This window comes from Ambystoma mexicanum, chromosome 7q (assembly GCF_040938575.1).
Source record: "Ambystoma mexicanum isolate Mex_15411 chromosome 7q, UKY_AmexF1_1, whole genome shotgun sequence".
Classification (NCBI taxonomy): domain Eukaryota; kingdom Metazoa; phylum Chordata; class Amphibia; order Caudata; family Ambystomatidae; genus Ambystoma; species Ambystoma mexicanum.
Genome location: NC_090941.1, coordinates 614,344,689 through 614,360,875, shown reverse-complemented (window position 1 = coordinate 614,360,875; position 16,187 = coordinate 614,344,689). Strand labels below are relative to the sequence as shown.

Sequence of the window (16,187 nt, the reverse complement as noted above, 5' to 3'; positions counted from 1 at the left end):
CATGAAATCCATAATTAATAACCGTCCTTGTGTCCAAAACCTCACACTACAAACAAAACACAAGGTGCAAGAAAATGTCTTTGACTTGATGATGGCAAAAAGTGTTCTAAACCAAAAGTCTAATAATAACGCCAACGAAAGATGTTATCAAAGGTAAAAGACTGTTGGACTCAAGGGATGTTTCCCTTACCCTAGATTCTTCAAACAGGATTGCAAAGGTGTCCCTTTTAGTAACAGTTCCTTTAGACCTGCTTTGGACTCGCAGATTTCTTGTTTAAGCAATAAAGTTCAGTATAAATCTTTCTGTGAAACTTCTTGTAGCTTTGTAGACTACCTGGTATATTCTCCTGCCAGGGCTTTTCTTATATATATATATGTGTATATATACTCTTGTGACTTGAATCTGCCTGGTATACTTTCATGCCAGAGCTTCTGACCTGCGTCTGCCCAGTATAAGTCCCCCACCAGGGCCTTCCTTACATAAATCTACTCTAGTAGCTTTAGCTTGCATGGTACATTCTCCTGCCAGGGCTTGTCTCATAGATATATTCTTGTGACTGAAGTCTGCCTGTACTTTCCTTCCAGGCCTTTACTTATATGTGCAGTGCACACATTTACAAACTTGATAGTCTCTTATATTGTTTCTGTCTTGTCTTGAATCCACCTGGTATACTATTCTGCCACGGCTTTCCTTAAGTGCATTGCATACGCTCAGACATGTGACAGTTTTATACTTATTTTGTTCTGCCTCTTTAACACATTTTCATGGTGTGTAGTGATCACAATGAAATATAAATAACAAAACACTTTATTAATGAAAAATAAATAATGAAAACATTTCAAATTGTGGGTTAAAAGTATATATGGTGGGTGGGGTAAGGGATAAAAAAGGTTGGGGGGGGAGGTTGGGGTGGGATACTAAAGCTAGGGATAAGGGGACCTTGGGGTGAGGGACCCCCCCCAATTAAAAATGTTTTCATTAATAATGTGTTCATTCTAAACACCTGGAACCAAATTCACTTATTCGTTCTCCCTCATACACTTCATTCATGGTTTATTCATTTTTGGCAGGGCTGCTAATCTGCCCCAGTGTCCCTTCTTCCTTTGGGTCGACTCACTGGCTCTTGCTTGCGTATGTTGGTTCTCTCACGGCAAGCCAGTGGTGGTCTTTTGGTGTTCTGCTCCCTCTCGCTACCTGTGCTTCTCCACATCTCTGCCTCTTGCCGCTCCCGTTCATCTGTTGGTGTCTTTTGGGGATTTGGTGGCATGTAGACTGCCTTCCAGTACCTGTGAATGCCCATATGCCTTTCGTTTTCTCCTGGCATTCTCACAGAATGCTCCCGCTTGCAGTCGCTCCCCTCTTTCATAACGGCGAGTGGGTTGGCCCCACGGACACCGCACCAGCTCCTCGGTCAGCACTGAGAAAAGTATTGTTCTCCAGCCAGCGTCTGCCTGTCAGCTGGTCTGCTGGTTTAAACTGCCCAGCATCAAACTTGTTACTGCAACAACTAGGGTGCAGCGTGTGCCCCTGGCTTCCAATAATCTTTCATTACTCAGCTCTTCTACTTAGTCACAGTATTTTAGTTTCTAGGGAAATGGTAGTCTGTTTCTGATAAATTGTGTGTAAGGTCTAAAAAAGGGCTGTCAGTGATCTTAAAAGGCTAGTCAGGGGTCTCCTGAGATTCCAAGATGGCGGTGGAGAGGGGAAGACGTGCCCGAGTGCTGCTGTCGCCCCCTCCCGGGCCGTAACTATCAAGAAATGCAATAAAGGGATACCTCGCTCCCGTTTATGCATAATTCATCCAGGGGGTCATGGTGGATCAGCAGTACCTGACCGAGCAAATTGGAGCACAGGAAGGGGAGATCGCGGCGACGCAACGCCAACATTCTCATTAATCAATACATTTAATTAATAATTAATCAATACAGGACACAGACGGGCGCCTGAAATGCAGAGTGGGCTTTCCTGAGTTTGGGAGCGTATACCAAGGAGAGCGAAGCTCAGCGCAGCAGCCTGTGAGAAGGAACGGCCAGGAGACACCAGGACAGAAGCACCGGGCATCATTTGATCCGGCACCAAGGGGGATTACGAACGCTGTGGACCTGCGAAAACAGCCGCGAGGAGACGCAAAGACACGAGGGAAGCCAACGGATCGGGCCTGACACTCTGGAACGATCATCGGCGCCGGGGGCATAGAAGCCAAGGAGGTAACTCCTATCTAGTGACCATACGCACACGCACCTGAGGCACTGGACTCCGGAAGGAAGAGTGGGACGGCTCCCCATGACCCGGATCACCGTAAGGTACGACCGGCACGCAGAGTGGCCCAGACGAAGAGACGAGGTGGGCGTGAGACCTGGCACACCCCGCAGGGAAGGGCGAACTCCCCGGACCGCAAGGCGCTAGGCCTAACATGAGAGGACTCCACAGGGTGCAGCACATAGCACTCCACTCGCAGACGAGGAAAGGAGGGTACGCCGCTGGGCTATCAGGATCGCCCCCCCCCCCCCAAACTTGCGGAAAATGGTGACAGAAGCAGGAACATTCAACCTGCGTGGCGAAATAGAGGTACGGGGGAGAAGGACACCCACGGAGAGACTAGACACACGCCTGGCAAACAGACGCAAACCGCAGTAAGCTCCCCACTTCAGGCCACACTTACCATCACCAACGTATCCGCCAACTAAAGGGACACAAAGGTCCGAACTCCGGAGCCCAATCAAGGGCTTGGGGACAAAACCAGAGTGCAGGGGCGCGGATCACCGCTGGGGAGGCTCTCAACACAAGGCGACCCAGAGAGGAGGGGTACATTTAAGGCAAGCCCCCCCCATTGCGCCAGCTACAGAGGAACCCCAAGATTTGGAGGCAACCTAGCCCGGAAGCCCTCAGTGATGTGGACACTTGACCACTATAGACTGCCCAAGGGCCTGGAGGCCACAGCAGGAGAGGAGATCCGGGAAAAGCAAACCCTCACCAAACACTGCACAGCATAGGTCACAACATCGGGACCCAAATCCACGAGGAAGTGACAAGGATCCGGGAGGCCTCGAAGCCCCATAACGCAACAGACTTGAAATGCCCAACTCCACAAAACATTCTTGGGAGAGGGCCCGCACAAGCACAGAGGGGAGACCCTACCATAACACAGAGGCAGGGAGCCAGCCGGGGGACTGTTCAAACGCAGAATACACAATCGGACCAACAAAGACCAGCACCTATGTCAAAGTCCAGGGGGAGACCAACTCAATCAACACCACAGACACCGCAAGTAAGGCAGGAGCTGAACCTGCCCCAACTCTGGGGGGCAGACCCACAACACAGAGGCCTTGGGACTGTTACTGGAATCCAGAGGGGTTTAGGACTCCCTACAAGTTATCCTTGAGGTTACAGAGGGCATGGCGCAGAAGGCCTTACTCCTGAGCGGTCCTAGGTTCCAGAGCCGCCCTCAGGGCAGTTTTGGGGAGGAAGACTCGCAAGTTGGGGATGCAGTGTTTGCGCGGGTAGAAGGGGGTGGAAGGGAACAAGCATACGCAACAATAACACAAGAAACTCATGTAGGAAATCTACTAGCCACGATGAGAAGGGGGTAAAAATATTAACATCCAATGTCCGAAGATTGAACTCCCCGGTAAAAAGAAAGGAAGTGGAGCACTTTCTACGACATGCGAAATACGATATCATAATGTTCCAGGAAACCCATATTAAAGGGCCAGAAGGAAGGTGCGACTGAAAGGGTACAACCAAATACTCCAGGCAAATGCACAAGAGAAAAGAGCGGGGGTCATGATAACCTTTCATGAGTCCCGAAATATACAGCAGGGAGATACCTTTTTGCGAACATGAAATTAGAGGGATATCCCCTTATAATAGCGGCAGTATATGCCCCAAACACGGGACAAAATGGGTTTATCAAAGATACCCTAGACAAATTAGAACACTTTGCCACGGGGGAGGTTGTGCTGGGGGGGGGGGGGATTTTAACATCGCGTGGCACCCTAGATTGGACAGATCGGGATCCAGACAGCAAGGCCAGGGAACTCCATCAAAAGCCTTACAACAGAAAATGAGAAACTTAGCATTGAAAGATGTTTGGCGAAACATTAACGGACAACAAAAAGGCTTCACATATTTTTCACACACCCACAATACCATGTCAAGAATAGATTATCTCTGGGTCTCATCAGGGCTTCTGGGAAAGATCCAACAAACAGAGATAGGCCCAATCTCACTCTCTAACCATGCTCCACTGTGGGCAGACCTCACGCTAGCACATAGCCAATCAGGGCTATGGAGATGCAGAGTCCCATCGGAAATAATCCGGGATCCCGTCATTGGGAACACACTCAGGGAACGCATAACAGAATATTTTGTATGCAATAACCTCCCAGAGACATCCAGGGAAACACTATGGGAGGCCTTTAAGGCAGTGACAAGGGGACACCTCTTTGCACTCAAAGCACAGAGGGAGAAACAGAACCGCCAATCGGAAAAAGAGCTAAAGGTGAAAGTGAACGTGATCCAAACTGAAATGGTTCAGAAACAATCGTCAAAATTAAAAAAATCTTTAAGGCACGTCAAGGGCAGCTAGAAACCCTCTCCACTAAAAGAGCAGATAGAGACCTGCTACATGCGAAACATTGGTACTATGTAAAGGCGAATAAAGCTGACAAACTCCTGGCTAGGCAATTGAAAGAAAACGGACAGAACCGGGCAGTAAAGGCGCTAATAGATGATAAAGGGCAAACGAAGAAACAAATGTTGGCTATTGGGGACATCGTAAAGGAATATTACCAGAACCTCTACTCCTCGGATCACCCCAATGAGGTTTTGCAAACATCCTATCTAGACGAGGTGGTCCTCCTAGTAATATTGGAAGAGGAAAAGCAACAACTGGACAGGGAAATCACGGTAGAAGAGGTGAACAGGGCAATCCGGGACCTCCCCAGGAACAAAGCCCCGAGCCCGGATGGCTACACTGCATTATTTTACAAGACATATAGGGACACACTAGCCCCAGTCCTTACAGAACTATTTAATAGATTTAAAGGTAAGGGTAATATTACCCAATCTATGAACGAGGCAAAAGTTTTGGTCTTCCACAAGCAGGGAAAGAATCCGCAACTTCCAAGATCAAACCGTCCGATAGCGCTAATTAATTTAGATGCAAAGTTGTACACAAAGATTCTAGCTAATAGAATTGCGCAGGTCCTCCCGAAGCTAATCCACCAGGACCAATGGGGTTCGTCCCAAACAAACCCATGACAACATTAGGAGAGTAATTCACCTGGTGGAAGAAATGGGTGTCACACACTTCCCTGCCATCTTATTGGCTCTCGACGCGGAGAAAGCGGTTGACCGCGTCGAGTGGTCGCTTCTCTTCCGTATACTGCATAAGATGGGCATGGGGGAAACATTCATAAGCATGATCCGGGCCAATTATGACTCCCCCAATTGTACGCGTAGCAGTGAACGGAGGGTTGTCTAAGAAAATCCAGATGGGGAGAGGGATCAAACAAGGGTGCCCCCTCTCACCCTTCCTAGACGCGATATTTCTGGAACTCCTATTGGCAAGAATAAGAGACATGCCAGACATAAAAGGTATAGATATGGCAGGACACCCCCCATAAGATTGCTGCATAAGTGGATATGTTGGTGGCCCTGGGAGACCCAGAGAAAACGATCCCGATCCTCTTGCAGGAGATTGAGACATACAGAACTCTCTCTGGTCTGAAAATCAACAGAGAAAAATCAGAAATCCTGATACTCGAGGGGGAACAGAGATGATATCCAATCAGTAGCAGCGGCCTTACAATTGAAGGTGGCAGAAAACAGGGTCATATATCTGGGGATCACCCTGACGGGAGGGATAGATAAACTCTACACCCAACATTATCCCCAATTTTAGATAAAATCAAACGGGAAGTAACGAGATGGAACCCATTATCAACTTCATGGTGGGGCCTGATAACGACAGTAAAGATGACCATTTTACCCAGACTCATGTATCTGCTCCAGCCATTAACGATTAGAGTCCCCCCTCATTTTTTAAGTCCTTGACAAAAATAACGGCGTACATATTGTAGAAAAAGACCCCCAAAGTGTCCGGTGTGGTCCTGACCGCACCGAGAAAGGACGGAGGCTGCGCTCTCCCACACTTCCGAAAATATTATGAAGCCGCCCAACTATGGGTGCTGATGAAAGAATGGATACTGGATAGGTTACAGAAAATATGGGCAGCCAAGATAGAGCGGTAGCGACAATACCCCCTCCCCCCCACGACACCTCCTCTGGTTAGGAAAACAATATAGACACTCCAATGTAGAAATGAGCGAGGTGATGAAAGCGACGTGGCAATACACAAAAAGGTGGGAGAAAACACTTAAGGGCACGTTCCCAAAAGAACATTGGGAACATATTTGAGGGGCAATCCCCAAGCTCACAAAGGCAATCCAGACTAGAGAAATGTGGATGAAGGTACTCATACAATGGTACTATACGCCGGAAAGACTCCACACCATGTACAGAAACTCCCCAAATAAATGCTGGAGAGAATGCAGAGGGGAGGGAGACTGGCGGCACATCTGGTGGGAATGCCCGGCCTTACAGCAATTTTGGGCAGATGTAAAGACCCAAATGCAGCCAATGGAGGGGTGAGGGGTGAAGGGATTGCTTTTGTTTGGATTGGTACACCATAGCCCCCATGTTGTATAGAAATGCAATAAAAATACCTTTAAAAAAAAAAAGGCTAGTCAGTTCTTGAGGACTTGTATACATTAGGGATGTAACGGTATACCGTTAAATATACCGGGAACCACTTAATTGAACAATAATAACCGTCACATTGTTTATACCGGTATACCGTTTATACCGTTAAGTGTGCTTTTCAATCTGATTTGGAAAGGCTGTAACATAAAGAGTGTGCAGAAGTGCTTACAGTACCTTTTCTAGGTGGCTGAGGGAAGGTATGACAATATGCCTTTAAGGCATGGGGAATTGCGGGGGTATCCTTAAAAGAAAATGGGGGATACCATGTCTCATCCAATTATGTAATGACACCCTTCCGCCATGTGATCCTCCCTCATATAGCTGCCCCCATGGTCAGGATTAGGTAGCGTCTGCTGTCCATTGGCCACATGGGGAGAGGTCACCGCCGGGAAAGAAGTGATGAGGCCATCGGATTCATCATAGGGTGGTGCGCTCCTTGTTACACTGGCCCGACAACATGTCCGGTGCACTGCAGTGGGCATAGAGGCATTAAGTGGCGCTGTGCTGCCCCCCTGGTGGCGGAATAGTTTCAAAAGATCAGCTGTACTGGGATACAAATATCATAGATGGGGAATCTTGGGGAGGAACATCCATCAGAAAGAAAATTACAGAGAGAGTAATTTGTTCTTTTGGTTTCAGACTTCCACATTAACCAAATCATTGCTACCAGTCCTTTTGCCTCCTCTTATTCTTTGAAGGAGGATAAATGTGTGCATAGGTTGGACCCAAAGAGGGCCTTGAATTTTTGTGGCTAGAAACCCTTTTTTTGTTTGGATGACAATTTATTTTGCATCCTTCTTTCAGGCCTGCTGGGCAGGGCTGGGACAGAGCAGATTATCTCATGCTGGATAGTACTTTGTATTTCTGAATGATATGGGAAAGCAGGCAGAGAAATGCCTTTGCGTTCTTTGGACTCATTACACCAGGGTAGTGAAAACGTTGTGAATTCTTTAGAGGAGGATACCTCTGGCAAAGATTGCCTGGCTGCTTCTTGGTCCTCCTTGCATACATTCACCAAGCACGACTGTCTGGTGTTGTAGGCTCGAGCTGCAGTGTTTTGTTACAGCTGTTTTACATAAACACCTTTTGTTGTCTAGGTGCATTATAAATACCCAATAATTAATAATTGCATGTTATGAGCTCTGTCTTCTGCCCTACTCATGCTGTCTGTACTGCTCTGGGAGTCTATCAAGATGAGGAATTTGTTATTTGGGCATTTATTGAGCACAGACCAAGCTTCGAGAAGCAACAGAGCACTTCACAATCATAGGGGAAGAACATGGAGAGGGGAGCAGAGAAACATGGGAATGGGGAGCTAACCGCAGGGGAGGAGGAAGGTGAGCAATTTTGCCGCAAGGGGGTCTACAAGCAACCAGGGGAGGAAACAGTGGCAATCTTATCACCCAGATTCCTGTAGGGTGGGGAGTGGAGGGTGTTTGGACCTAGGTTTTAGTGAGGAGCTATTCCTTGAAGATGAGGGTTTTGAGCTACTTTCTGAAGTGTAGAAGCCAGGAGACAAGTCTAATGTTGACGGGGAGGAGGTTCCAGAGTCTTGGGGTGTAGACAGAGAAGGTTGGTCTTCTGGTTCTTTCCTTTCTACATCCGCGTAACTCTACACATGACCTTCTGGTGGATTGTAGACCTCCAGAGTTGCTGAGGTTCTCGGTGAGGTAGCTTGGGGACTTCTGGGTAACAGCATAGTAGATGCTGCTGAAGGATTTGAAGATGATTGTGAGCCAGTGAAGTTCTAGGCTGGACGGGTGATGCAGTCAAATTTGCAGTCTTTGAGTAGCGCTGCAGCATGCAGAGCACATCTCTTGGGTTCCAGGATAGTCACATGGAGGCATCCCAAAAGGGAATTGCCACCATCCAGGTGGGGGCAGAGAGGAGCAAGGCTTGACCAGCAAATCTGAAGTTGCTTTCTGGGATGAAGGTCTGGATTTTCTGCAGGAGAGAAAGTTGGTACCAAGATGTTCGTCGTCCGTGCTCTGTGCTTTTTGAAGGAAAGTGTCTTTCGATGTCGAACCTAAGGGACTTTGTGCAGGTGGCCAGCTGGGGTGATCAGCCCTCAGTGCATAGCAGAGAGCCAGGTCTGTATCTCGGGGTGTTCGGTGTTGTTGGTCAGGGGTGGAATTTGATAGAATGCTATCGCGACAGAAGGACAAATGACTTACCCACAGGTTCAAACATTTCTTTGAAAAATAGGAAGAAAGGCAGTTTTGCCTAGTTCATTGGTTGGATTGAAATTGCTTTGTTGCTTGTTGCTGCTGCAAATTATTCCCTTGTAATGGTTCCCTGAGGTGTTGAACATGGGCAGAAAATCATAGAACTGGGGAACTAAGGTACAGTGTGCTCCATTTTTACATGGAAACCACCATGTCCGGAGCCAAGGAAGCTAGCTGTCAGAGATAACAATCGCCGAGCTACACTACGGCCAATGGTGAAAATCTGCAAGAACAGCTGGTGGTGGAGGACATGTATCAAGAGGAGGAATCTGTGAGAACAGAATCAAAATGGTGAACGTTACCAATTATTTTTCCTTTAGTTGGATTTAAAATAAGGGGTTACCTGACCCATCCATTGTTTATTTGGAACCTGCTTGTGGCAAAATTCTGTACTGGGTCTGCTGATGTAGGAGTCATTTTAAAAATTAGCTGGGTGTGATCAGCACAATTATGTGTCTTTCGCCCCATATTGCAAATGATCATAATGGGGCGATGGGTGGGGGTTTAGACGGTCAGGTATATGGTAACAAAGTAATGTACTCCGCTGCCAATACTTTCTAATGTAGACTAATAGTGCTAGGACAACCTTATGCCGTTGGTTAGGAAGTATTCTGTCCAGCAACAAGGCCTTTCTTTAACGGTTGTTTATGAGAGGCGAGTTAGCAGTGTCCTGTAGTTGATAGTATTGAAGGCCCCAAGAGGTTTAACAAGATGAGCACACTTACATCCTTGTCACTGGCTTCCATCATAAAACATTCAGCAAAGATGTCACCATGGATTATGTATGGTGTCTAGGACGGAGCCCGGCATGTTTATGACCAAGTGGAGAATTGGCATCTGAGAAAGCTTGCAACAGATGGATGGTGTGTTTCTCTGGATCTTCTGCAGAAAAGAAAAGGGGAGATTTGAGATTGGTGTGTAGTTAGACCAGTCATCCACATCTACCAGTGGCTTATTCAGCAATGAAAACTACTGCGCAGAAACCAAACTGTGCTCCACCTTATTTACCCTCTACATTTCCGTTGTCAATTTAATGAGACATAACCATTTGGAAGCAGGCATATTCGCATTCTCACTTCCAGTGTTGCTGAGCTCAGTGCTGATATTTGGCACCTTCTAAATCCCTTAGCACTATAGTAGTCTTAAGTTCCTACCGGGTGCAATAATGATGTTGATGATGTTCTACTTCATGTTGTTGTTTTTCACTTAAGGATAATTATAGGAGAGCGGGAACAGCTTTTTGCTTTCAATTAAAGTTGCATTGTTGTCTACAACAGTGCTAAGAAAAAGGGATATTTTTGATATTGCTTAGATGTGTCCTCTTTGAATAAATGTAGGGATTTTTTTATCCCCACATCTAATTGGTGTTCTGCAGTACTTGTTTCCCAGTTGACGTTTCCTGTGGCAATGAATGTATTGTTCTAAAATGCACTTTTATAATATTTAAAGGTTGATATTCTGCAATACTTACCTGCCTTGCCATGGGGCTGAACTTTATAGGTGGAACTATCTGCTGTCCTTGGATGCTATGAAGTGGCCTGAGAATTGGGTTTATAGGCATGCAATGCAGCAAGGTAATTGGAATTATGTGAAGCTTTTTTGAGTCAATCTAGCTGAATCTTCTAAATATAATAACACATCAGGACATCATGCTACAGCTGGTTAAGAAAGGTTGTTCAATTATTACATTGCCTGTAATAATGAATATGGTATGAAATGTGGAACATATTTATGCATTCCAAACTCTGAACATGGAAAGATGTAGCATTGTGACCATGTTTTTCTGTGAAACATTATGCATAAACTGTCTCTTTTCTGTTTGCAGGAGTGTTGTGGTGCCTGTAAAGAAGCCCCCTCCAGGAAGTCTAGCAGTGACAACTGTTGGAGCTGCTAGTGCTGGTGGTGGGTTGACACCAGGCACTACACCTAATATATTTGCTGCTACAGGAGCTACACCAAAAAGTATGATCAACACAACAGGTAATTTGAACCCTTTTTTTAATTTTTAATATCATGAAAAGGTCAACTCATTAGGAATTTTTTGATATAGCTTTGTAGGTTGACTTAATATAAGATCTGATGGAAATAATTTTATACTATAGGATATACTAAAAGCAGTTGACCACTTATCAAAAGGAGTAGTTCCATGACGAAAGTTGGGAATGTAACGACACACAAACACACGTAGACACCACCTCTCTCTCTTCCTTCACTTGCACACGCGTATAGATACCAAACATACAATGATCTCCCGCTTTTAAAACACACTCACACAGCACTACCCTCACATTAACCTATTCCTAAGCAGACCCTATTTCAGATGTACAGTCACTGTATTCCTGTTAGACACAAGCTGACTCTGACACACGCACACACACCTGGCAAATGAACATTGCCCATGGCAGCTAGTATCAACTTAAGCTGGAACTCATGCAGAAGCAGTGCCAGGCCCAGTGTAGCGGGCCTAGATTGCATTTAACGGTTTCTGTAGATTAGCTAAAAAGTTGAATATTAACTGACCTCTGGAAATGTAGAGTTAATTTTGGCACCCTGCCAGTCAGATAAAGGCATGCACTGCTCACATTGTTTACATTATCCATGTACCACTTTTCAGGAACATTGTTGTGAAAAAGTGAACAGAATTGGAGGCATTGCGATGTCACAGTGTGCTTGATAAGACACCATGGATGCTTTTATTCATAAAGCCAATTCAGCGCTGGCATTAGTCTTGTCCTTATGCACAGTTTTTATTAGTTACCAGAAAATCCAAAATACAAGCCTTAATGACTTTTTAGGAACAAACTTCTACAGGCTGTCATCTTTAAAGCACTGTATATCCTAGTTCTTATCATCCTACCTTCTATGAATAGAAAATATTTAAGCAATAAACCCTTATGTGGGGGGCATTACCAGTTAGGTAATGCTCCTCCCCATAGAATGGTTTACAGCTATTAGCACCACAGCATGCTTTCCAGGGTGCTTATAGTGTTTTTGCTTTAGCTTGAGAAATGGTGCGGTTACAGTTTCTTTACTTTAAAAAACTACCAACTAAATTGGCCACTAGGGACTTAGGGAGAATGAAATTACATGTAGTACCTTCTCCTTTTCAATGGTGGCCTTTTCCATGGAGAGGAAGGTCCTGAGCAGGGAGTGTTCTGGGATCTGCAAGGGACATGGCAGCCAGCTGTGTTATCGATTCGGAATGCACATCATTTCAGTTCCTCCACCAAACCTGAGCAAAAATGGCTTTACACTGTATTGAAAAGTTATGCATACCTTTCCCGTTTCGGATCACATATGAATCTCACTATTCATTTTTAGAATATAGGGTTGTATGGGAGTTACAGTCCACTATTTTTATGGGAATAGAAATTATTTTAAGCAACTACGGCCTTCACAGAACATATATTATCAAACTGATCTTTATTAGGTCATGGCATAGTGGGCTTTCAAACCATGGTCTAATGTCAATTACATCTGTGAAAACACTTTGGGTACTTTTTAATACGATTATGATTTTTAAAGAGTGTTGCGCTGAATGCACAGAAGTGCTCTCTATATCATTATGCACACAACTCAACAAAGCTATTTTATGTTGAATTGAATTGACATCTCACTTAATTTTACATGCAGTGATATTGAACTGTTTATTTCCCATTTAAATCAATGTATTTTAATAACACCCTCCCAAGCCACTCCCATTTCGGGACCTCAGGGGGTGGGGGAAAAGTTACATGGGGCATATATCACTTCTTGTGGGGAATTCTCATACTCACTTTTGATTGTTTGGAGGCATAAAGCCAAGAGAAACCCTCATGTTTTCCCTACAGAGTCTCAGCCATTATCAGGTTCCCTTCTACAAATCCACCTGTGTACAAGACTCATCCCCTGGAACAGGAACCTTCCCTTCTGCAGCCTTAAATTGGTCTCCCTCTTTAATCCATCCAGAAGGAATAGGTGAAATTCTTTCCTGCAGCTCTTCCCAGTGTCTGAGTGCGGACACTGTATTAAAAATGTCCACAATTCCCACCTTATGCCATAATTATATCACACTTGGTTAAGTTCATCGAGTGGCATATCTCGTAGTTAGAGACTACTATTGAATACACACCCCTAATCTTCATTGTATGATATAATTTCTATACTTGTGATCATATAATGGTGGGGGGGGGGCAAAATTACACCAAAACACTTTACATGCTAAATCGGTTGTTATTGATAATTTGCATTGGCAACATCTGAACTCCACAAAACAAAGATTTTTGGAATCTGTACTTTGAAACACATGTTTGCATATGAGGCATACTATGTGGCATATTGCTTCATAATTTTATAAAATATTAATGATTTGATTAATTCTTAAAAACTGTAGATGATACAAATTTGGTGTCAAGATGTAGAGATGGCCCTGAGCTTTAAAACAGTCTAATTTTTCCTCTAAGTCATATGTCTATAGAATTATGAATAAAATTAACTTGTCCATGTAGAATCAATGGTAAATCCCATGTGCTGGTGTAAACCAAGGGACATAAAGGCCTAGATTTACCCTGTAATTCAATTTGAAGTCTTGTGTTCAGCTCATGAGTTAAACTGCCCTTTATGAGGCCTTGATTAATGATTAATGTGAGTCGGTTGTCAGGGCCCTTTCTGCTCTACTTGTATTAGACCCCGCACATGGTGGGTTTTATGTCGATGGATGCTTCAACATGTCATGCTAAGGGAAACACTATGAAGCTGGTATGTAAATCCAACCATCTATTCACCCTAGATGTGAATCTAGTGTGATGCCCAGAGAATTCATATTTTGCGAATTTTAAGGTGTTTTTCTAACATCCTTCTCTAGAAGACTCCCAAAATTGGAGGAATTTTGCTCCCAGTTAAAACCCAGGTCAACTCGAAGTCGGCACAATTTTAGAATGAATCAGGCACATCAGTGCTTTAAACAACAACACAACAGAATGACCCCATTGCAGCAAGTGGTACTGCAGGATATTATTTAAGTCCAATATATCATAAACCTTGTATGATAATCTGACAGTTGTAGGAGAAATAAAACATTACATTGAAAAACAGAATGAATGAGGATTAATTCATTTGATATACAGGAGCATGCCATTCTGAACACTTGACAACATCCTACTACTGGACCTCTATCACTTTGAAAGTTCTGTAATACAGTCTGTGTTCTCTGGTTAACAAGATTATATTTTTGATAGATTTGGGAATCTGTGCCCTTTTAGAAATAAAAATGGTGAATAAGTAACAAAACTGGAGGTGGTGGTAAGCGATAGCTAACAGAGTACTAAAAGAGGAAGAAATATGAGAGCAACAAAGGAGCAAACAAGGACGATGGATAGCAGGATTAAAAATAGACTGCATGAGGGGCAAGAGCATAGGCAGAGAGTCCGCTGGAGATCAACAGAGATTCTATTGCTCCCGGAGACCATAGTGCCATTTAACTGAAGCTTGCCAAAGTGGGAGAAGGGACAGAGTGACGTCCAAAGCACTGTCGCGGAACCAGACAGCTGGAGGAAACCGCCGTGAAGAGCCGGTGAGTGTTCAGAGAGTGAGTGCTGACACCAGGGCCCTCCGTGAAAGAAAGCTGTCTTAACATGTTTTTTGAATACCAAACACTTAATGAATCCATGCAGAACATGCTTAATGAATGTCAGTTAATGAAAACAAACCAAGATAAGTGGCAAGGAAGTCAGTCTTTGGGCAAACCCCCAGAGATAAAAGGTTGGAACCAGTATTTCCTACAGCCAAGAGGCTGTGAAGAGACTTTGGGCAAGGTACTGGTGGGGGAAGTTTCTAACCATAAATACCTATTACCAAGAAACTACAGGCCTAACAAAATCAAGACAACCCCTGGGAAATGTTCATAATCAGCATTGCCTACAGCCGAGCAGTTGAGAGACCCTTCATAATACAACTAAGGCATATGTTCACGTTTTGTGGATATATTTCTGCAAAAGCTTTTATCTCCCATTGCCTGCAGTCGAATTTTGAAACCACGCCAGAAGACTGGTGTAGAGAATACTGGAATCAAACCAACAAGTTTGAAGTTATTGGTAGGAGGTTTCTTCCTGGCAGCGAGTATACCAAGAAAGGGCTTATAGTTAGTCCTGGCAGGCGAGTGGATCAGGAAAGAAGTTGCTGATTTGATAACCTTGTGGCAGAAAGAGTTGCGATCAAAACCTTTGTTGAATGAAAATAACTTGTATTCTTTATTCAATGTTGACAAACCATAGTATCAATGAAGCAAGTTTGTGTTTGCTTTCCTGACAAAAGAATGTTATTTTCAAGAAGAAGTATTGAGAAAGAGTAACGTGTTATTTTTGACAAGAATACGTTTTCTATAACAATTACATTCAGATTTTGGAACTTGTGTGTTGGAAGAGGAAGAAAGTTAAGCATCTTTGAACTTTTGTGTTGGGAGAAAGTCAAGCATCCGGGAAAAGGGATATTGTGGAAAACGTGTTGTTTTAGCCATCAACCAGTTGTGGTAAAAAGGACATTGGTTATTTCATCAAGAAATACTCTGTGGTTAGAAAATACTTCTCCATTTCTCTAAACAGAACTTTGTTGAAACAGAATTATAATATAAGTATTCCTGCATTGATCCAGTGGAAGGGAATACAAACCTGGTCACAAGGGGTACTTTCAAGACTCATTTAAGTTTGAATTGCAATACAGATTTTGTTGAATCAAATGTTAATCATGTTTTCCTTGTATAATTTGATTGTGTGCATTAGTGTGAGGGCCAGAAGGATTTTGGACATTAGGTCAGTTTTCTTTAGTTTTATTTTGTTAGGCAGGGACCACTCTGGTATGTTAGGGAAATTGAGGTGTTTATCAGAATACTGTTTACTTTGAATAAATGGCAAACTTTGAGAAAAGGTTACCTTTGTGTCCGTCTCGCATTTCTAACCCCTCACATTGCTATACACTATTTCGTAGTCATTTTTTGTGATTTGATTGGCTTATTAGAGTACAGAAACTGCACAGAACTTGCTAAACAATCAAGTGGTTCACAGATCCCTCAGTCAGTTTTGCACATTCCTAGTGAAACCTTAATTATACTCCTTTTATTGAAAGGGTTGGACCCCTTAATTCTTGCGTTGATAATAAGGTACACAACGTTTTTCAAGCTTTCATGTAAATTATTTAATAAGTGATGTAGGTACGTCAACACG

The 16,187-nt window shown here is 44.0% G+C and overlaps 1 protein-coding gene across 6 annotated transcripts in view; it reads left to right on the top strand.

Annotated features, from left to right (window-relative positions):
- NBEA (neurobeachin) overlaps positions 1–16,187 on the top strand; it is a 2,584,133-nt gene that overhangs the window by 882,968 nt on the left and 1,684,978 nt on the right. For all 6 annotated transcript variants that reach the window (XM_069640609.1, XM_069640605.1, XM_069640608.1 and 3 more), the window contains one exon: positions 10,817–10,971. In XM_069640609.1, coding sequence (XP_069496710.1) covers positions 10,817–10,971 — 155 coding nt within the window. The remainder of the gene's footprint in view (positions 1–10,816; positions 10,972–16,187) is intronic.